The 23330-nt window shown below is 47.7% G+C and overlaps 1 protein-coding gene across 3 annotated transcripts in view; it reads left to right on the top strand.

Annotated features, from left to right (window-relative positions):
* Window positions 1-23330, top strand: part of CSMD2 (CUB and Sushi multiple domains 2) — a 540305-nt gene that overhangs the window by 355985 nt on the left and 160990 nt on the right. For all 3 annotated transcript variants that reach the window (XM_036446754.2, XM_045584884.1, XM_045584885.1), the window contains 6 exons: window positions 2621-2815; window positions 12175-12313; window positions 13278-13465; window positions 14215-14403; window positions 14593-14709; window positions 22348-22563. In XM_036446754.2, the coding sequence (XP_036302647.1) occupies window positions 2621-2815; window positions 12175-12313; window positions 13278-13465; window positions 14215-14403; window positions 14593-14709; window positions 22348-22563 (1044 nt within the window). The remainder of the gene's footprint in view (window positions 1-2620; window positions 2816-12174; window positions 12314-13277; window positions 13466-14214; window positions 14404-14592; window positions 14710-22347; window positions 22564-23330) is intronic.

Raw genomic sequence — 23330 nt, forward strand, 5'->3', positions numbered from 1 at the left:
TAACAACAAATACATGTTTATAGTCTCTCAGGAAAACCAAATCCTAGCAAGTCCCCATTTTCTAGGAAAGGAGAAAATGCTGGGTCTTTGGGAGAAAGAGGCAAAAGGCTGGTGGACCAAGCTCCCACCTCACGTTCCTCTCCAGCATTTCTCCACCATTGTAAGAAGGATGCACACCCAAACGTAAATACGCAAAACACAGGGGCAGGTCAAAGAAGAAATGCTAACTCCCACCCAAAATCCCCCCCCCCCCCCCCCCCAGAAATAGTTCTTGCAAACATATGGTGAACACTATTACTGAGTCAGATACTCTTATGTACATTTAAGATGGGCAGTTGCATGGATAAGTAGAAATAATATTTTTAAATCTGGGCCCCACTGCGGAGTCAGAATCTCCAAGGGACTGAGGCCCCAGGAGGTACTTTGTAAAAGGCTCTGAGGTGATTCTGATGTAGCTCGTGAACAACAGTTCGTCCGCGGACAAGCGTTTGGGAAGCAGCGTAGTCTCCCCTGCAGGACAGTCAGCTCCTGGGTCACTTCCCAACTGATGACCATCGAGGCTGAGCTGGAATGCGCCCAGTGTTGGGGGCTCATTTCCCACTCAGCTGTCTCCATAGCAACAGCAGCACACTGAATGCTTCCCCTTACGATGCCTGAAATCTGTGTCCCTGTAACAAGGACCCGTGATCCTTTTCCACCCCTCGAGCTCCTAGGACTAAATCTCCTCCTTCTTCCATATGAAACATCTCCAAAAGTGATGAAGTAGCTACTGTTTACTGAGCGCCTACTATGTGAACATTGTGCAGTCATCACAGCAGATCCCACAGCAGAACCGTCATAGGCTGAGATCTGTTCCTTTTCACATGGCAGGAGACAGGTTCGGAACGACAGCCAGGTAGAAAGCTCTATATCTGGATCGTGTGTGTGTGTGTGTGTGTGTGTGTGTGTGTGTGAGAGAGAGAGAGAGAGAGAGAGAGAGAGAGAGAGAGAGAGAGAGAGAGAGAGAGATAGGGCTAATGCCTGGACTTCTAGTTTTAGGCACCACTTACCGTACTTCTAAATGTCAGGGCAACCCATGGTCATAGCTCCTAATAAAGAAAGATTGGGAGACTGAAGTCTGGGCTGACCTAGGCTTTGCATGGCAGAGGGAAGGGTGTGGGACTTCGTGCAGGCTCTGCAAAGGATCAGCGTTCTCATTCCACGTCAGAGCCATCAGCCCACCTTCAGTAGGAGGATCTCCAGTCTCTTGCCTCCAGTAAGATCCAGCAGCTGCCAGGGCAGACTGTTGGTTTCTGACTGTGCACGTGTTTCCATCACTAGGGGATTTCAGAGGCTTGTAAATTGGGTTTTTGAAAGTGGTACTTGCCCGTGCAGCCATGAAGCCTTGTCTCCATTGCAAAACCCCCATCCTTCAGACAGCAGGGATGCAAACAGGGTGTGGCTTCAGAGACACGAGTGTGAGAACTGGGGCGCCCCTGATGGAGGAAGCCTGGGAATGTGCTTAGAGGAGGAGGTGGATGGGAGAAAGGAAGGGCAATGGGTCTTCTTCTTCTTTTTTTTTAATGCTCGCCCAAGGATATTTTTTTCCATTGATTTTCAGAGAGTGTGGGAGGGGGAGAGAAGAGAGAGAGAAACATCAATGTGAGAGAGACACATCAACCAGTTGCCTCCTGCATGTACCCCAACCAGGACCTGGGTTGGGGAGGAGCCTGCAACTAAGGTGTACATGACCTTGACCGGAATCGAACCTGAGACCCTTTAGTCCGTAGGCCAATGCTCTATCCACTGAGCAAAAACGGACAGGGCTTACGGAGTACCTGCTCTCTATCAGGAGCCATAGCAAATATTCTCCACTTGCCTGTTCATGTCAACTTTCATTTCTACCCCAGAATAACCCCGCAAATGAAGGATGATCTCATTTTATGGGTCAGGAAGCACAGGCTCAGCAATATTACATAAGTTTCCCAGGACCGTGTAACGAACGAGAGGCAAAGCTCGATTAAACCCGAAAGTGCTCTGACTCTTTCCTTCCCCAGCTCCGTCTGCATTATCAGTCGCCTGAGAGAGGCAGAGGCAGCCTGGCAGAGGCAAGGGGATGAGGGAAATGGGTTCCGACAGGGCTGATTCCAGGGCACCTACTTCACGATGCTTAGTTCTGTTAGTGTCGCAGGATTCAGAGCCCAGCTCAGCTGCTGCATAAGAGATCCCATCACTGTCTGAAGCTAGGGAAGCCTGGAATGGATTTGACATTGGAGAGACAGATCTGCATAAGCCTCAGTTTGCTCATTTGCAAACTGGGATAATATCTGCTTCATGGAATCAGTATATGATATAAGTAAGTGAATGTGAGAAAAACTTAGCCTGCTGCCTGATCTATAAATGTTCATTAGAAGGAAATTGGATTAGGTGCCTCAGAAGGCAGGAGACCAGGTTTAAGAATCACCTGCTTTATGTCCAATGTGGCATGGCGGACCCTGGTTCTGTGGTATCTGGCTTTCCCTCAAGCATGGTGGGTTCTTGGGGGATTGGTGGAGGGCTAGGGTAACAATGAAGCTGAGTTGGGGGGGTCGCTCTGCACACCAGCTCTGCCTAATCACATCCTCGACCCCCGTCCACACAGCCTTCCGGCACAATGAGTGCCCGGATCCCGGCATTCCAGTGAACGGGAAGCGGTTTGGAGACAGCCTCCAGCTGGGAAGTTCCATCTCCTTCCTGTGTGACGAAGGCTTCCTGGGGACGCAGGGCTCCGAGACCATCACCTGCATCCTGAAGGAGGGCAGCGTGGTCTGGAACAGCGCCGTGCTGCGGTGTGAAGGTGCGTGCCTGCGGGCTGGGGCTGGCTGTGCAGAGAGGCTGAGGAGGGACTACATGGCCTGAATCCACCTGGTACATTTCTGTATCATCATCCTCTTCTTCTCAGGGCCACCCTCTCACCCTCGCACTGGAATGGCAGGGGCTTGGAGGACCACTCTGCATAGAAATGTTATTGGTAGCCAGAGTTTAAACTGGAAAAACACTGGTTGTAGACTGTCAGGCATCACAACACCTCTTTCAACTGGCCACTCTCGGAATCACAGCCACTGGGAGCCCTGCTTCCTGACCCGACCAGGCCTGCTCCATCCACCAAAGCATGCTGATTTCCCCAGTGCCCTGGACGTCTCCAGGCCTGGCCTTTGTGGCCCACTAGATGCTGCCTTGTTATCCCATGGCCAGTCTCCAGGGACTAAGGGCAGACTGACCAGAAGACACACAGCTTGATGCCAGCTCAGGGGTTACCGTGGCGGCTCCTCAATCCTGCCTCACCACGCAGAGCAGGTTTTTACCCCATTTCAGAGACCAACTGTCTGTGCCACCAAACTGCAGGCTTTTAAAACACATATTAAGCTTTTCGAGGGCAGAGTTGTGTCGAATCTGTGTACCAAACACATTACCTGACGGCAGAATGGACCCTCCATACATGTTTGCAAATAATGGATGAGTAATGCGTATCCCATAGGCCCTTGGGAGCAGTGACAGTGCTCAGGAGGCAGGGGCTGGTTCTCTCCTTTGGGGGCCAGAAAGCTTCCTCCATCTCACTTGATGGACAGCGGGTAGAGACCTCAGAGACCTCTTTATTTACATACCCAGGCCCCAAACCCAAATCTGAGCACAGTGACCAGCAGGTGGGAAAGACTCCTGTCAACAAATGGGGGGGAGGGGGGCGGGGGGAGCACTGTGCCAGGAGAAGGGGAGAGACCACCGAGAACACAGTGTGTGTAAGAGGGTCCGTGTGCTCTCGAGTCAGGGGCCTGAGCTGCAATCCTGGCAGATCACTTTTCCCCTCTGAGCCTGTTTTTTCAGCTGAAAAAAACGTGGCAGTGATAATAATAAGATGCATATGTAAAGGACAGATTCTGGCATAAAGTAAGTCCTGAAAAGTGTTAGCTATGTGATCACTAGTTTGTAAACTCCATGAGGTTAAGGAATCATCCTTGGCCTCATATTCCCACAACTGGCATATTGTTTGGCACTTAGATGCTCAGACCGGGCTGGCTGAGGAATCCCTGAATGAATGAATGAATGAATGACCTTTGAATTAGGTTAGAGCCCCTTTACTGGCCTTCAGAGCCCTGACCCTCACCAGACCATCTTTTGTTTCTGCCCTGCAACTTACACTGGAGTCCCCCTGAGCAAGTGACTTGACCTCCCTGTGCCTCAGTTGCCCCATCTGTAAAGCATGGTTAATAATGGGACCCTCCTCACAGGATTGTCGTGAGCAGGCACTGTTCTTGGAGAAGTGCCTGGCAGAGGCAGGGCTTAATGTGCGTTTGCTGTGAGCGTTATTTTAACCTGATCTTTTTCATCGGACCCGCTAGATGAGTATCACTCCAGGTGAGGGGTCAGTGGTATGTTTCCGTCCTCCAGGTGCCCAGCCCATCATTAGGTGAACAGACTACCTTCCAGCCTCCAAAGTCCCACAGCAAGGTCCGCACAACCTCACCTGCCATTTCCCCCAGCACATGAGCAGTTTTGGAAATCGCATGAGCATTAGCCACAGAGAAACAACTCAAAGCTCATGGCTTCACCTCCTCCCGGCTGTGGAACAGGGCGATTAGGCAATTCCCTCGTTGGAGAGAGCGATAATCATGCGTGTCTGATGGGATTGTTTGTGGGTGAAGCCAGTGATCCTGTGAAGCAGCCATGTGGAGCCTGGGGCTTGGGGATTGTCGGTCGATGTTCGCTCACCTTTCCTCAGCCGGCCCCTCTTTCTCCCTCCTGCTTGTGGGTCTTCGGATTTCCTCATGTTCATCCATCTCATCCGGGAAATTTCTCTACTGTCTCTCACTCCCCTGGTCTCCCCTTTCTCCTAATTCCAGATAACTCTTGGCCTAACCACTATTAATTTTTCTTACCAATTCCATGGGTGTTGGTCCTATCTTCTCACCAAGATTCTCCCCACTCCCAAACCAGAAGCTCAGGCCCCAGGCTTCTGAGCCTGTGGGGTTCAGTCCCAGTGGAGCTGACCCCCTGAAGAGGTGTCAGGACGTGGTAACTGTAGGACCCTCTTCTTCTCCCCACTACTGCCCTCCAGGATCAGGTGCTCCTCCACCACCGCCCTGCCCTCAAGAAGGCAATGAGACATTCAAAACCACGCGTGATGCAGGCGAGAATCTTCAGCTCACCATTCATAGGCAAAGTCCTAATTTTGGAACTAAAGCTGTCCCATTCATTCTGTGTCCTGGGGGGACAGTGGGCAATCAAAACTAAGGGGCAGCCTGTTAGAGAGACCCTGACGTGGCCCCAGGAAGAAGAGCCTGCTCACTTTTCTCAGATTTGGGGCCCTTTGCTGGTTTCCAGGGGCCTGGGGAGCAGCACATGAGAGGGGCGGAGTGAGAGATGCCACCCGGCGTGGCCAATCCCAGAGCTAACACGCAGGTCAAGTGGAGAGACCCCCGGGGATCTTGCCCCTCTGTGGCCTCTCCCCCCGCTTGTGCCCCAGCCTTAGGAGAACCCTGCTGCATAATCAGCATCTTCATCTTTTCCAATTTCCTAGTTTTGTTTTTGATTAAGTATCCCCACCTTGTGGACAATTAAATGCAGAATCTAATGGACTTTAAAAAAATCTTTAATATATGCTAAGAGCCACTTTGTTTTTGAGAGGCTGTAATGGGACAAGAGAGAAAAAGGCTTCTTCTAAATTTAGAAAGAAGGATGATTATCTGACTGATGTAAAGCAGCAATCAGCAAACTTTTCTTAAAGGGCCAGCTAGGAAGTGTCTTTGGCCTCACACGTGGTCTCTACGCAACTTGGCCACCGTTATATGAAAACAGCCTGAGACAACACAAGTAAATGGGCTGGATGTGGCCCTGGGCTGGGTTTTGATGACTCCGGATCCAGAGAACATAAGGGATCCATATGTTTAAAAGCAAAAATGTCCTGCCCAGCCAGATTGGCTCAGTTGGCTGAGTGTCTTCCTGTGCAGCGAAAAGTTGCCAGTTTCAATGCTGGTCAGGTGCTAGTTAGATCCCCATTCAGGAAGCATAGGGCAGGCAGCTGGTTGAGGTTTCTCTCTCCTCTCTCCTCTCCCCTTATCTTCCTCCCCCTCTCTCTCCCTCTCCATCCCACCTGTCTTCCTCTCTTCTTTTCTTCCTATCTCTAAGCATGTCCTCAGATAAGGATTTAAAAAAGAAAAGAAAAAGAAAAAATTTCCCAAGAAAGACTTCCAGGTAGTGAAGGCATCTACAAAGAACTGCCTGGTTCTTTCTCCCCATGTTCCTCTTTTCCTTGATCTTTCAAAGAAAAACCAACGAATTCTCTCCCACTGCGATGAGTGTTTTACTTACTCACTTCAGCTACGCACCAGCCCAGGAAGTAGGTTAGCTGTAGTCCCCATTGGACATAGAGAGATTGAGTCACTTGCCCAGGATTCTCCCAGCTTGTAAGAGACAGACAGAGTCAGGATCCAAACCCTTGGCTCCACTGTCACTGTATATTTGTTGAATTATATCGCTGGAGGGAGTATAATTTCAAACATGTTTAAACAAGAGTTAAAATCATCCACAAACAGGATGGGAAGCAGGTATTCTGCTTTCCATATCCCAGTAGAAAATTAAAACAAAAGGAGACATATTGTCTGTCACAAAAGACAAAGATAGGACTTCCCCGCCATGGAAGCATCAGAAATTGACAGCATGGAACAAAATAACAGCAGTAAGACAAACATATCAGTCATGACATAAAGGTAATTAAACTCCTGATTAAAAGGCAGAGACTCAAACTGGATTTTTTAAATGCTGTTTACAAGAAATATGTGGGGGGGGAGGGGAAATCAGGAGATAAATAATCTACAATGAGCATGTATTTTCATTTTTAAAGTAATACTTGGTGGTTATAAAATTTTAAATAATACACAAATGTGATAAAGTTTAAAGTGAAAACACTCATTTCCCGATCTCACTTCCCAGGGGAAATTGTATAACAGTCTGGTATAGACATGTGTACATGTTTTTCTCTGTATGCATACCAAATGTGCTCCTTTTACAATCAGAAAATGTCTAAGTTCTATAGAAAAGGAAAGAAGGTGAGTTCTCCCCACTCCCAGGAGAGGAATCTGAGTGATGCTTTTGCTCATTTAGGCCTCCAAGGAAGACGTAAGGGTAGTTCTAGAGTTTCTAACATTATAACGATCATAACCTAGGGCACATGTGTCAAACACAAGGCCCGCAGGCCAAATCCATCCTGCCAGGCCTTGCAATGTGGCCCGCACCGCGCTGTCATCACTGCACTCTGCTGCGTTTCCATCACAATGACAGTTTATGACTGTTCAGTAAACCATTCGGCCCGCGATTTAGGCTGGATTTTAGATTTTGGCCCCTTCTCTGATTGAGTTGGACACCCCTAACCTAGGGATTGCAAACTGGCAACAGGCTACCATTTCTTCTTCTTTTATAAGCTGGGATACTTACAGAAAACGTGCCTGTATCTACTGTGTGGTTATCCTGAGATATAACTCCTAAAGAAAAGTCAGGAGAAATAGTTAATTATTTTCCTTTATTTACTTATTTTTATATTAATGAGTTGACTCCCTAATACCTTCAAGAGCTGAACATTTTTAAATATGATTAAAGTCCAGTGGATTTAAATGTATTTTATTTAAATACATTGTTTTGGTTACTGTAAACGACTCTCAAATTGTCCCGTTGGCCAGTGGGGACCTTTTGAAATTAACCCGACCTCATCTTGACATTTTCTGTCCCTGACCTAGAATCAACTGTTCCTCCAAGGGGCCCTAGTTGTTGTTTTTGAAGTGGAAAATTATATTTATAATCTTGGCTCTAGCTTCTATTCCTATCCTACCCTGTGCACTCCTTCTTATAATTGAGTAAGACCTTGTTTCTAAGTCTTTTCAATGAGCAGAGCTAAGAAATCATTTTTTAAGGATAAAATGCACCATGGGTTCATTTCATTTTCAGTGTACAAACATGTTTTCCTTTTTACTTAACTTCCTCGTGTCATATCTGTACCTCCTTTCTCTCTTGCTGAAAACCCCAGTTCCCTCCACCACCAGCACAATTTCCTACCCACCATGCATACCTAGAACTATGAGGCCAGTGTTCCCTACAGCAGTGTCATTACTGGAAAAAGTTTACGTTGGTTTTCTTTCCGTTTTTCTTGTCCCCGTATCCTACTAGGGTTGGGCTATCAAGTTACAGTGTTTTTAATTTTTTCACTCCTTTCTTCCTGTGTGATAATGCTATTTGATACTATCTGATAGAAGATTGTATTCATTTATTTCCTCTGCTTTTTTGAGTTTTGAGACATGACTTATCAAATGTCAGTATTTCTTTTTAATTGTGCAAAACATTTACAAAGTTCCAAAGTTAAACCTAAGAGAAAGTATATACTTGGGAGAGTCTGGCTTCTATCCCTAGCCTCGGTACCCTGTTCACTCCCTTTTTCATAGATAATGTTGAGATTTTAGGTTACTCTAATGGTGATTGTTAATATGAGTAAATAAGTGTGTATCTCCCACCCTTAGATATGAAATCATACTATACCCTTATTATTTACTTATCTACCTTGCTTTTATATCTAATATTACTAGTATATTCTAGGTCATCTCCTCGACATTATATAGACTCTTCCTCATTCTTATTTTATAGCTTCATAAATAGTCCATTTTGTTGATTACTCCAATTCATTCACTCAGTTCTCTATTGCTCAACGTTTAGGCTGTTTTCAATTTTTTCCTATTACAAATAGTGCTGCCTTGTACAGCCATAGATAGATAGATAGATAGATAGATAGATAGATATCTCTGTAAATGTCTATATATGTCATTTCATATTTTGCTAATACATCTTAGGGATAGAGTTCTGCAAATAGAATTTGTGGATCATAGAGTAAGTGCATATGAGTTTTGTTGGATGTTACCAAATTTTCCTTCATAAATTTACACCAGCAGGTCGTAGGATACCTGCCTTTCCCCAGCTCACATGTCATCAGACTTTGGGCTTTGCCCACCTGAAGAGAAATTGTAGTTTTAGTGTGTTTTCTTAGTGAGAGTGAGGTTGAGCCTCTTTTCAAATGTTAAAGAGACATGCATTTAGGAAGCCTGCCCACCTCTCTGCCTGGCAACTGCCACCCTGGAATATGAAGTTGAACCAGAGAGAGTGACAGAGTGAATGAATAAAAAGGTCATTGGGCCATCACATGAGCAGGAGAAAAGATGAACATGGCCAAGGTAATAAAACGATGCAGCAGAGAAAGAAGACAAAATACTGACAACCTAAGGCGGGTTTCCCTAGCTGGAGATTTTAGGGAGGGTTTCCTTGATAAATAGGAAGTGAATGGAGAGTAGTTGAGGCAGGTAAATAACGGTATGGGAAGTGAGTTAGGCGATCACAGTACAGCAACCAAAGAGGCTGGGGCTGCGTTGAGTTGGATCCAAGAGGGAGTCGCTATATCTGCTGAGGTTCAGTCCCTGCAGGGGGACCCAGGGACAGAGCACCCAGCACGCCTCTCCCCACCTGCTAGGTCTCACATGTCCATTGGAGAAATAGAGGAAAGCTTTAGTAGTTTCAGAGAGATGGATGGACAGGATTTGAAAACGACGCTTATCCAGGAGGTGGTAATACCCATTTGCAATTTACTTTGCATTTGATCTAGGTGCTGTGCAATTACCTGTTTCTCCAAGCCTCAGCCTCCTGAAAACGGGTAATAATCCCTGCCTATAAAATGAGGATAATAACAGTGTCTGCCTTTTAGTGTTGCAGTTGTCACAAGGATAATCCATAAGCCTGGCATGTGTAAGCTCTCAGTAGCCATGAGCTCATTACTGTGGGCCGTGGCTCTAGAACTGTTATATGCTGCAGGGGGATTTGGAGATGGGTCTTGAGGTTAAATCTCAGCTGTAACTTCATTAGCTCTCAATCTAATCTCTTAGCCCAGTGATCGGCAAACTCATTAGTCAACAGAGCCAAACAGTACAACGATTGAAATTTCTTTTGAGAGCCAAATTTTTTAAACTTAAACTTCTTCTAATGCCACTTCTTTAAAATAGACTTGCCCAGGCCGGGGTATTTTGTGGAAGAGCCACACTTAAGGGGCCAAAGAGCCGCCAGTGGCTCACGAACCGCAGTTTGCCGACTATAGTCTTAGCCTATTTAGCCTTAATTTTCTCCTCTGTGAACTGGGGATAATAAAGAAGTCAATGTCATGTCTCAGTATGAGTTGTCTACTGTTATCATCACCATTATTATTGTATATTGTGTGTGTGTTTTTGTTGTTGTTAATTAAATTTCCCATTATAACTTTCTATTAAGAATGCTTGGCAGTTAATTTAGACATTGCAAGAAGTTTATAGAATTAAGAGAGGAAAGGTGTGCTGCATTTGGCTGTATCTTATGAAACTGATTGCCTGGAGGAACCCACAAAACCTTGCAGAGACAGAAGTGTTCTGTAGCTGTTCCCTTCCCAGTCTTGTTCAGAGCATCTGGCACCTGGTGGCCCCAGAGCAGGGAAATGCCAGGGAAGCAGGGCTCCTTTAACTCTGGGAGGCTGCTCACCTTGAGGTCTCTGTGTTTACTAGTATGCCGTTTTCCAGGTCCGAGTGCAGGCGCTAACTTGCTAACCAGGACTAGTGACCTAGCCTCCGTTAGTGTCAGCACTCTTAGCACAAGATGGAGAAAAGAATAGAAGTCCCTCACGGGGTCTGTGTCTTGTGAAGACTGAACTTGATCATTGATGTGAAGCTAAATGCCCAGCACAAGTGTGCTCAGTCCATGGCAGTGGTGGTGACAGAAGCAGCGGCCCTGGGGGTGGGGAGGGAAGTGTATTAGTCAGGATTAGACGGTGTTAACAAGCAACGCCCAGACCTCATGGCTTAAACATGGGAGTTTGTATCTCTCTGAGACTGCATGTGGAACCTGATGACATGGTCATCAGCGGCTCTACTCCTCAGAGTCACTTACAGGCCTTGACAGGACGTCCACTCTTGTTCCACAATCACCAAGGCAGGAAATGTCACAGATCATGCCCTGGATCTTCAAGTTTCCACATGGACAGGACACATGTCACTTCCACAGTCACGTGGCCTAGCATCACTTCCCTAGCGAAATATGACCATGTCCCCGAAGGAGGAGGACCGGAAGAGCTCTCATGACCACCATGGGGGCCCAGGGTCTGGTTGCAGGAAAAGGCAAGAATGATGGGAAAGGTGTGGGTGAGACTGGGAAGCTGAGGAGTGCGAAGAATGGGCTTATGAGCTTAGGGAGATCAGAGGTAGCCTAGACCACCGACATGGACAGCATTCATTTATCCCAGTGGTCAGCAAACTGCAGCTTGTGAGCCACATGCGGCTCTTTGGCCCTTTGAGTGTGGCTCAGCGTTAGAACCACATCTTCAAAATAGACTCGCCCAGGCTGAAAACCAACTTCTGCGCATGGGCCATGAAGTTTCAATCACACTATGTGCACACCCGCACGTGGTATTTTGTGAAAGAGCCACATTCAAGGGGCCAAAATCGTGACCACTGATTTATCCTTCCATTCATTCATTGATTCATCGAAGAGATACTCGCTGAATTTTAGCACAGAGGGACAGCTGTGCCAAGCTCTGGGCTAATGCTGGGGATTCTGAGTCGTGTAAGGTAATGATCGGGTCCCTGCCCTCACGGAGCTCACAGTGGAGCAGGTACCTGCTCCACTCCAAGCAGCGGGCTCTGCCCACTCTTCAGCACCAGAGCACCAGGTACTGGGTGTGGGGTGGCTGGAAGGGGGGCGGGTCTCAGTCTCTGCCAGGCCTGGCAGCCCAGTGAGGAACAAAGCAAAGACCAGTGTGACCCAAATGCTAGCTGTACTCAGCCCTTCCAGAATGGCAAGGACTTTGTTTGAAGGCTTCTTCTTTTTTTCTTTTTTTTAATTTAGGTATTATATGTGTACATATTTTACTTGTATTCAGGCATATAAGCATAACCAATGAAGGCTTCTTTTCATTTCTTCCCTCTGGTCTTTAATGAAACCCCAAATGATGCAAATGAGCATATCCATAAGGGTCCCAGTAAACGAAACTCAAAGTTTATACAGTTCACATAGTTTTTCAGACACAAAAACAATACTTGTATGTGGATACATTTTGTTTATTTGTTCATTTGTCCCCCCAAGAAAGCTGCTTCTCTCCCTTCTGTTCCCCAGCTCCCTGCGGTGGCCATCTGACTTCGCCGAGTGGCACCATCCTGTCCCCGGGCTGGCCTGGCTTCTACAAGGATGCCCTGAGCTGCGCCTGGGTGATCGAAGCCCAGCCTGGCTACCCCATCAAAATCACCTTCGACAGGTGCTTGCAACCAGAGCCTCAGGGGAGGGGGGAGAGGTGCTCTCCATGGAGTGGCATGGGAGGGGCCTGGGGTGAGTGGGAACCAGCCCTGATGCTGCACTGTCAGCAAGGCAGAGAATACCAACAGGCTGCCCTGGATCCGGTACAAAGCGCTAGCTTTGCCCTTGGCTTTGGCCCCACCTCAGGAGTGGGATTTGTGCTATTTAAGGGACCATGACTTGAGGAGTAAGGCGAAGCCTGGGAGTGTGGGCAGACAGATGCCATAAGATGTGGAAGGAGGCATTAGCATCTACGGAGCATAACCCTGAAATTTCTAGGATGGAAAGGCAGCCTTCCTGACCTCTGACCCTAACCCCACCCTGTCCCCACTTCCAGCTCCCACCAGGCTATGTCCCTTAAATGGGGAGAGAAGCCACCCAAATATGCACACCAACTTTAGACAAAGCATTCCTGATCTAGAAGAACAGTCCGAAAACTCTTCTGAGAAGGACCAGATGTAAATATTTTAGGTTTTGTGGGCACAAAGTATATCTATCACATATACTTTGCTTTTTAAAAAATATACCCCTTTATAAAGGTAAAAAGCATTCTTTGCTCTCAGACCATATAGAAACAGCCTACAGAGAAGGTCTGGCCCTGGCCTGTATCAGCTGACCTGGTCTGGCCCTGGCCTGTATCAGCTGACCCCCGGGAGGCTAGTCCTTGTGCCTCTAGGCCTCAGGATGGGACACAGCCCAGGCCACGGAGAGGAGTGAGAAAGCTGTGTCCACTGTGGGAGGAGGAGGACTTAAATACGGCAGAGAAGGTCTCCACGTCACTGGTGAATGTGTGCAAATCATATTAAAATATCCCTGCCTGCCAAAATCTGATTGTCCTAAAGCCCTGGGTCAGACAAGGCCTTTTGTCATCTGCACATTAATAAGCCTTGAGTTTCTCAAGAAGTCCTCATCTCTCTCTTCGGCAGATTTAAAACCGAGGTGAATTATGATACTCTGGAAGTGCGGGATGGACGGACTTACTCCTCGCCCTTGATCGGGGTTTACCATGGGACCCAGGTCCCCCAGTTCCTCATCAGCACCAGCAACTACCTCTACCTCCTCTTCTCCACCGATAAGAGCCACTCGGACATCGGCTTCCAGCTCCGCTATGAGAGTGAGTCTCGGGGGGCAGATGTCAGGGTCGGCCCGGGTGGGTGAAAGGCCCAGGTCCAGTAGTCTCCCCACTTGGCCCCATCCCATGGCATTCTCAAGGCTGCGCTCCTCAGGAGACCCTCCCTTGCTCTCAGCATCTCTCAGAGCTCAACCTTTAGAGAATGAATGTTTCTCTCTAGCCTTTGGGAAGAGTTGAACCCTCAAAAGCGATGAAAGCTAATGGCTGCACACCATTCCTCATGGGCACCTACCAAGGCCTCTTCCGTGTGTAGACAATTGGGGGGCGCCATGTTGGGGACCAAGTATTTGCAGCTCATGAAGTTCAAGTGAGCTGGCACCCCCCACTTGCTCACCTTTCCTCATCACCTGCATCCATTGCTGGTGCCTCGATTTAGAGACGCTGATGTCAGTGCAGTTCTACAGGCCAGTGTGGGAAGTGTGGCCAAAAGCCATTAGGGCAGGGTCATTTTCTTAAGTTTATATCCATGTTGCAAAGCCTTAGCAGACACTCAACTAAAGCTTATCAAATGAATGAATGATCGATCCAGCCAACTTGTTTGCTCTGATCAGTCTTCTAATATTCCGTTGGCAGATATTGACAGCACATTTGATGAGTGAATGAATGGTAATTTAGCCTGGTGTGAAGCAGGGACTCTCCTCCTTCCCTCCCTCCCTCCCTGTGTGAGTCAGCTGGGGTCCCTCTGTGGGGGCGGTGAGCTGTCTTTTCCAGCTGTGGGCTCTCTTTTCCAGCTATAACCCTGCAATCAGACCACTGTCTGGATCCGGGGATCCCTGTAAATGGGCAGCGTCATGGAAATGACTTCTATGTGGGCGCTCTGGTGACTTTCAGCTGCGACTCGGGCTACACATTAAGTGACGGGGAGCCCCTGGAGTGTGAGCCCAACTTCCAGTGGAGCCGGGCCCTGCCCAGCTGTGAAGGTGAGACACTTTATCGGGTGCACTAACGTAGCAGATTCCTGTTCTGCCATGAAAAACCAGGGGACACTGACTCTTCCACCCTCAGTGAGGGTTGTGGGTTTGAAAGGAGATGGGGGGCAGGTTCCCAGCAGGACTGGGGGGCACTCCTGGAGTCGGTCCATTCTTTCGCTGCCCTCTTCACTCCTGTAGCACTCTGCGGTGGCTTTATCCAAGGCTCCAGCGGGACCATCTTGTCACCAGGGTTCCCCGACTTCTACCCCAACAACTTGAACTGCACCTGGATGATCGAAACATCGCATGGCAAGGGTGAGTGTTTTGGGGCCATTGCAGCTATTGGGATATGACATGGTCAGCACCCCACATTCCCCAGGTCAGAGTGACTGCAACAAAGATCTCCCTATATAGTGACCTCTGGGCTTAGTCTGAGTTTTTCTCACCACTAAGAAAGAACCCAGAACCTTTCTCTTTGATCACAGAACTCACAAACAGAATGTTCTAAAATAAGTGTTTTTAAGAATCAAAATCCCCCATGAGGGAAGAAAGAGATCTTAGAGATTCCAAGATCTCAAGTCCTTAACGCAGTAGTCTGCTCTGAATTACTCCCCATGAGACAGTGACACCCCTTCTGTCTATAACGTCTAAGCACGTCCAGTGGTGGGGAATTGGCCAACTCAGCCAATAGGTACCTATTTTTTTATAGATCTGACCCCTGTCAACAGCCGGTTAAGTGCCCCTGAAACTTCCTTCCTTGTTCTGTGTCCTCGGGGAAATAGGGTGTGTCTGCTCTCTCTTCCTCATACCCACCCTTCTGATACTGGAATATCAGTCCTCCTCGCCCATCACCCCGCTGTCCTCACCAGTCTGGACCGTCGCCTCGCCTTTTCTGGCAGAAATGGTCTTTGGGTGTCCACGAACAAAGGAGAGGTGCTGGTTACAAAATAAACATTAATTAATATATTCTTTCATTCAACAAATGCTGATTGAATGGCATCTGTGTGGCAAATACCAGGTCTGGGAATAAACAGTGGCCAGGAAAATATGGCTTTGATCCTCAAAATCCTGTTCTTTTTTTTTTTTTTTTTTTTTTTTTTCCCTTCAAATATATATTTATTGATTTCAGAGAGAAAGGGAGAGGAAGAAAGGGATAAAAACAATAACGAGAGCATCATTGACAGCTGCCTCCTGCATGCCCCTCCTGGGATTGAGCCCATAACCAGGGAATGTGCCCTAACCAGGAATTGAAACGATGACCTCCTGGTTCTTGGGCCAATGCTCAACCACTGAGCCACATTGGCCAGGCGGAAGCCTATTCTGAAATTCATCTAGAGTCTTGGTTCTTAGCCCCTCTGCACTTTGGCAAACACCTAATGCATAGCTCACACCCTGAAGATTTTTTATGGTGGAGTTGGAAACCAGCCATCTATGTTTTTAGAACACTTAACACTAATTCTGACGCGTGACCTTAAATAAGAACCTCTGATCTACAAGAATGAACATGTAGAAAAGCCGAAAAACAATGTTCAAGAGTAACTCTTCCAGATATTACAATGTTGTTATGGGCAAAAATAATTGTACAATTTGGTGTGAGTATAGAAGTGAACACACAAATAAAGGTCCAGAAAAAGGGGTGTGTGTGTGTGTGTGTGTGTGTGTGAAAGACTGTCTTTAATATATGATTAGAGTGTCATTTCTAATCTACTGAAAAGAGAATTATTTACTAAATGGTTTTAAAACTGGGTTTAAAACCCATTAAAGAGAATGGATTATTTACTAAATGGTTTTAAAACAGTTTGGCTCAGTGGATAGAGCATCAGCCTACAGACTGAAGGGTTCCAGGGGTTCGATTCTGGTCAAGGGCACATGCCTGGGTTGTGGAGACAATCCCCAGTAGGGGGCATGCATGAGGCAGCTGATCAATGATTATCTCATCATTGATGTTTCTCTCTCTCCCCCTCTCCCTTCCTCTCTGAAATCAATAAAAATATATTTTTTTATAAAACAGCAGGCTTAAACATTTGGAAAGAAAGAAACAAATTGTTTCTCATATATTTAACCACATAAATTCCAGTCCTAGAACATGAAACTCTAACCTCAGATAGGGACATATTTTAAGGAGTGACACCAAAAGTAGAATTCATAAAAGCAAAGACTGTTAGATTTAATTAAATAGAACTTTGAATGGAATTTTTTTTAGCCATTAAAGATTCAAAAAGTAAATGAATGAAAGCATTTGCAACATATAATGTACTCAGGGTTACCAGCTTGCGGCATGAAAAGCTCTTGGAATCTTGAAGAAACTATTCCTGCTCTCCAGGCCTGTAAAATGAACAGATCTATAGGCTAACATTTCATAATAGAGGAAATACAACTGAAAAGACATCGCTTCCACTCATAGTGAAAGAAATGCAAATTCCACCGGAATGAAACGCATTTTCCTTTGCAAATTGGCAAAGACGATTGTAACTGTGCACAGTCAGTGTGGAGCCACGGAGACTTGCCTCCACCGCTGATGTGTGATGCGGTTGGAAACTTTCAGAGAGTGATTCGGCGATATGGACCAAAGTCTTAAAAATGCACATTCCTGCCCTAGCTGGCTTGGCTCAGTGGATAGATTGTCGGCCTTCAGACTGAAGGGTCGCAAGTTTGATTCCTGTCAAGGGCATATGCCTGGGTTGCAGGCTCAATCCCCAGTGGGGGGCATGCAGAAGGCAGCTGGTAATTGATTCTCTCTCATGATTGATGTTTCTATCTCTCCCTCTCCCTTCCTCTCTGAAATCAATAAAAATATATATAAAAATGCACCTCCCATCAGACCCAGCAACCCCCCTTTTTGAAATTGACCTGAAGAAGACAAGTAAAACTGCATTCAGGTTTCCGCTGCAAGGATGTCTTTTAAAACACATTATTAATTGGAAATTAGAAACTATTTAAATGTTTCAGTAAGGAAATGATAAATAAATATATGGTGCAGCCAAATATTACAGGTAAAGTATACTGTTTATGTAAGAAATTTTGAAAGAAAAACCAATGTATAGCTCCATCTAAGAACTGAAGCGCTTTCCCTTTTGCCTTCGATGGGTCGACCTGCCAGGACTAGATGGCCTGCAGCTTCTTGCGCAGGCAGGACTCTGCAGCCCTCAGGCGAGCCACTTGTCCCCTTGTCCCCACACTATTGCTCTTGAGCGGAGGAATCAGGACAGCGTCCTTGCTCATCCTGCCGTTCACCACGCCTGAGCTGGAAGCTGCTCCATGACTTGAAGAGGGAAAGAAAGGCAGCCCTTTCCATCCCTAAAGGAACAGCCCCTCCAGTTATGGTTCTCTCTGCGGGGCATCTGCCATTCAGGGCCATGTGTTTCGACTTTGCCTAGAAGTCAATGGAGTTCAACAGGTTTTTAATACTTCGTTTAAACTTGCACTCATCCTGGGCGCTAGGAAAACATGGCCACTGGGTGTTGCCTGCCTTTGGGAAGGTTATAGTCCAGAGGCAGAGAGAGGAAGCCTAGAGCTCTCTGATCTAGCTGGGCCAATGCCGAGAGGAAGCAGACAGAGGCGGGAACAGCCAGAGGCCAGCCCCAGGTGGAAGCAGGCCTGAGCTGAGATGTAAGTCCTTCTTCCAGGATGAGTGGGAATTAGCCAGATGAAAGGGGTTCTAGGCAGAATCAACAGGACGTCAGTGACCTATGACCGGGTCATTTAAAGGCTTTGCCTAACCTTTATGAAATTGTAGAATAGCCAGCATGGCCCCTGAGCAGAAATTGTAGAATAGCCAGCATGGCCCCTGAGCACCTTTCTCAGCCTCATCCTGAGCCCTGTAAACACTTAAGTTCTAACTGTACCCAGCTTTCAGTTCCCAGAACTTCCTGGGCTTTCTTTGTTCTCTAAAGCTTTGCACAGCGGGATGGTTTTCTTCTCTGTGACACTTCCTCTTCCGGCAGTCCTCTCTTCCTCACTTCCCCTGGCATGGACAGCACTCACTTCCCCTGGCATGGACAGCACTTCATCCTCCTGAATCACCTCCTCGAATGAGCCTTCCCAACCCTCTCCCCAGCCTCTGCACCTTCCCAGGTCTGCTTCTGGCCCCGCTGCACAGAACTTGCATTTTCGTCCTCTGTCTCCCCCTCGGACTCAGTTCTTTGAGACACAAGTCTGCCTTGTTTCCTGCAGTTCCTTGGCTGGGCTCTATGCCTGGCACTAAAAAACTCAAGAAATATTTATATGAATTGAATTAAAGACCCTTCTCCAAGAGGGCGCTGCTTGTAAGAGGATTTCAGGTAAATAGACCTATCAGGCTCCTCACTCTGCTTGCTCCCTACCAGGCAGAAGGATATCAGTAGAAACCCAAAACACTGGGAAATGCAGAATTATTCGTTTGCCACACATCCAGCCTAAGGGAACAGCCAATTCGGGAGCCCAGAGATGGTATCCTTGCTGAGACCCCAGTATTGACATATTTCCTAAAACCCACAAGGTTGTCTGGGAGTTAGATGAGCTGAGCAAAGAGAACACCTACCCGTGTTTCCCTGAAAATAAGACATCCTCTGAAAATAAGACCTAGCGCATGGAAAGATAAGACATCCCCTGAAAATAAGACCTAGCGCAACTTTGGGAGAAAAAATTAATATAAAACACTGCCTTATTTTTCGGGAAACAGGCATGGCACTTTGCATATGCTGTCCCTATCACTCCTCCCTCCAAGGAGAGGGTGATACTGTCATGCACATATTGTAGCTGAGGAAACTCAAACTCAGGATGTGCTGAGCAGCTGTGTCCCAGATCCTCAGCAGATCTCTCTCTCTGAAGCCCTGTCTTTCTGCTCCAGCCTGGGATTTGTGTCCTTCAGACGACTCCACGTGGTTCACTCCAGTGAAGTATTCGTGTATGTGTATCTGTCACACCAACTCTGGATTCAAACGCCAACCTGGGGCCTCGCTTCCTATGACAATGTCTTCATTTTCTCACAGTGGCCAGAAGAGCTCCAAGCAATCAGCACAGCTGGGAAGCCCAGGGGTTCCGTCTCAGTTGTTTACTCATCCTTAGAATCCCTGCCAAATGTTCCTCCTTTGGAGGGCTATGTTTGCATGCAGGAGAGAGTGCGAGGCGAAGCGCTTCATCAATTCCGTTGCCCCTGTTAGTGCGTCTGGCCCCTCCCCACCAGCCCTGCGTCCCAGCTGTGAGGGGAAGGGTCTACATTCCACAGAGCCTGCCCCAAGCACTGGAGACCAAGAGCCTTTTTCCCATTTGCACACATTTGTGTGTCGGGAGGATAGGATACATGCGAGCTCACATACCCATGTGTCTCCAAGCATGCTCACACTCGTCATGTCAAGGACCGCAATCCCTGGGAAGCCTTCCCAACTTCTTGACACCTTTGCTCACTCTTCCAGTGCCCCCACTCTGGATTCTTCCTATCGATGGTCTGTCTCCTCTACTAAACTGACAGATCTTTCTCGGCGTTCCGCACAGGCCTGGCACTTAGTATGTGCTTAGGATCTGTTTGCACAAACAGAAGGATGCATCTCAGTTGTTACCCGGGCACAGACTATTTACAGGCTGCATTCCCGGTCCCACCACCTCTTCTTTTCCTCCACCCTCTCCCCATAGAATCCCAAATACACCAGGTTCACCAACTTCTACCAACAGAGAGGCCAGACTGAGCACATCTAGAATGCTTTAGCATTAAGAGCTTGGATCCAACTGTCATTTATCAAAAAACATGGCAGTAATTATCTAGAGAAATATTTCTCAAATGTTTGTGTGCCTACAGGTTACCTGGGGGTCTTGTTAGCATACAGATTCTGACTTAGGAGGTCTGTGGCCGAGGCCGAGACCCTGCGTTCCTAACAAGCTCCCAGGCAATTCCCCTGCTGCTGGTTCATGGAGTTGGAATAGTAAGTGGGTCCAGCTCCCACCCCTTGTCTACCTGAGTTCCTGCCCTGGCACATCTGCGGCATACACTCCCACGGGCACACACACTTGTGGGTGGACATGCATTTACATGTATGTACACCCAATACAACCGCTTTATCTGGATAAGTTCAAGGTTGCTTTGAGTGTTGAGATCTGCTGCTTCATGACCTTTTTCACACTCAACCCTTCTTACTACCTGGTCTCTCTCTGTGATGTGAGAAGCAGCGTCGCATAGCAGCTTATTGTACAGCCTCTGCGGCTGGATCAACTCGGTGCAGATCCAGCTTAGCCACCTGCTAGCTGTGACCTCGGACCAATGACTTTATCTTTCTGTGCCTCCATTTCCTCAGATGTAAAATGGAGATGAGAATAACTGTACCCATGCCATTGCAGAATTAAATGAGTTTTCATATCTCCCCTTCCAATTGATAGGGGCCTCCCGCAGAGTAACAAAAGGTGTAGGATGGTGACACACAAATGTTAATGAATATTATTGTTTTCATTTAGTGTCCTTCCCCTCAGTAGAGCACTCCCTTTCTCTTCCTCTCACTGCTCCTCCTTCTGCCTGTCTCCCTAATGCCACTACAGCCCAAGCCCCCCTTCTGCCCCTTCTCTGATGCGTTTCTGCCCTCCTCCGGCGCCTTCTTCATGCTATGGCTTCAAATAGCACCTATTGGCTGGCAACTCCCAGATCTACTGCTGTAGTCCCACCTTAATCCTGAACCCCAAATCTATGCTCCCAGATGCCCACTAGCTGTCAATGCTTGGATGTTGGCAACACAGGCATTCAAAGCTAAGTCCATTACCCTCCCACCACCTGCTACCCCAGGTAGCGAAATACATCACCTTCCTTCGGGTCATACCTTCACTTCTCCTTTGCACCTTTGCTGCTATTTCTATCTATCTCCCCCCCTGTGGTCTTGTGTCCATTTCCTTTTCTTAGCCCTCCTTGCCCAGTGCATGGCTGCCATCATTCTAATTGTTCTTTCTGCCTCTTCTCCCTCCACTTTGTCTTCCTCACAGCCGTCAACATCTTGCTAAGCCTGAAATCTGATCTGGATAGGTTGGCTTCTCATTGCCCCAGAAAAATATCCGGCCTCACCCCAGCCTGCCTCCCCAGCCTCTATTCCAGATTGTCCCTGCTGAGTGTGTCCAGCCACACCCTGCGGTTCCCCGGGCCCTGGAACCCACAGCTCCTTCTCACACACACCAGTCTCCTGCCTGGGACGCCCTCCCCTCTTACCTGATTAAGCCCTAGGCATCCTTTTAAGACCCAAGTCAACGGTGTACTCCCTAGTGAGGCTCCCCTCTTCCTGCTACAAACTGCTTCCCGTTCTGCACCCCCTGCCCCTGGCATCTGGCCTGTGTTCATTATAGCAATCATCACTCTACTGTAGCTCTTTGTTTAATGTCTTGTATATCCCCTTGTACCTACCTGGCCCTGGATCCTAGCCCATAGGAAGCACTGAACAAATATGCAAATGTTTATGAATGAATGAATGAATGAATGAATGGATATGAAGCAGTGTCATAGAACTAGCCATAAATCTCCCTTTCAAATCTTGACAACTATGAAGCAGTGTGCTTCTCCCTGGCCAGACTATGGGCAATGGTGTGACCCAGTTCATTCTGTTTCGTTCACTCAAGTTCACCTACGTGGACTCATCAGTGTGTAGACTTGTACTTCGGCACACCCATAGACATGAATTGAAAATGCTTGTGCGGCCGAAACCGGTTTGGCTCAGTGGATAGAGCGTCAGCCTGCAGGACTGAATGGTCCCCGGTTCGATTCCAGTCAAGGGCATGTATCCTGGTTACGGGCACATCCCCATTGGGGGATGTGCAAGAGGCAGCTTATCAATGATTCTCTCTCATTGATGTTTCTAACTCTCTATCCCTCTCTCTTCCTCTCTGTAAAAAAAAATCAATAAAATACATTTTAAAAAAAGAAAGAAAGAAAGAAAATGCTTATGCGGGTCCTGCCCTGCAGCCGGCTGCTTCAGCCATCTCACCACGACCCTTCTGGTCTCTTGGCAGGTGTGTTCTTCACTTTCCACACCTTCCACCTGGAGAGTGGCCATGACTACCTCCTCATCACCGAGAATGGCAGCTTCACCCAGCCACTGCGGCAGCTGACCGGCTCGCGGTTGCCAGCCCCAATCAGCGCTGGTCTCTACGGCAACTTCACCGCCCAGGTCCGCTTCATTTCCGACTTCTCCATGTCCTATGAAGGATTCAACATCACCTTCTCAGGTAATGCCTGTGAGGGTCCCCTCGGGGAGGGGTACTCCGTCTCGCTCTGCTGCCAGCCCTGGTCTTCCCAGCAGATGGATAGTGCTGCCCCCTCCAGTATTCGGGAGAAGGACCTCCCTGCGGCAGTAACCGGGGGCTGGGTTAGACACTGGACAAACCCCTGTAATGGGCGTGGAAGGAGTTAGCAGGTGTTGGAGACTCTCCTTCTCTGAAGGTGTCTAGGTCTCTCTCTGAGCATGACCCACACAACAGGCTGACCTAGAGGAATACACAGAAGTCCGTTCCTGCCCTAGTCATTTAGGTACTTCTTTATCCCAATCCCACATCTGTTTCAGAGGCCAGCCATTTAGAAAAAGAGGAGAGAGAGAAGGGGGCTTGAAGGGGACATATCAGAGTGCTTTAGTTTTATTTGGGGCTTCTTTACTAATCTAGAAGTAATAGATATTTGTCTCTGTGTTTTGGAATCCTGCAAAGAAAACGTTTTACTTTGGCATTTGGAGAGAAAATAGGACCCTTCTCTCCTCTAGTACCAAGTCCCCTTTGCCGCTTTTATCCCATGGCTCCTCAGGGTCCCCCCTTCCCAGCCAGGAACCGAGATAGCAGATGGACTCTACCGGGTTGGGCAAGAGCCATCTAGCCTCTGGGAAGTGGGCCTGGCCCAGCTCAGCTCCCTCCTATCCCCCTAGTAGAAGCCACCTGCCTGGGCTGGCCTCTGAGGAGACCTGGCCAGCCACTGTGCCTCATCTGTCGGAGACAGACCCTCCTCT

This window comes from Pipistrellus kuhlii, unplaced genomic scaffold, assembly GCF_014108245.1.
Source record: "Pipistrellus kuhlii isolate mPipKuh1 unplaced genomic scaffold, mPipKuh1.p scaffold_m20_p_2, whole genome shotgun sequence".
NCBI classification, from domain to species: Eukaryota; Metazoa; Chordata; class Mammalia; order Chiroptera; family Vespertilionidae; genus Pipistrellus; species Pipistrellus kuhlii.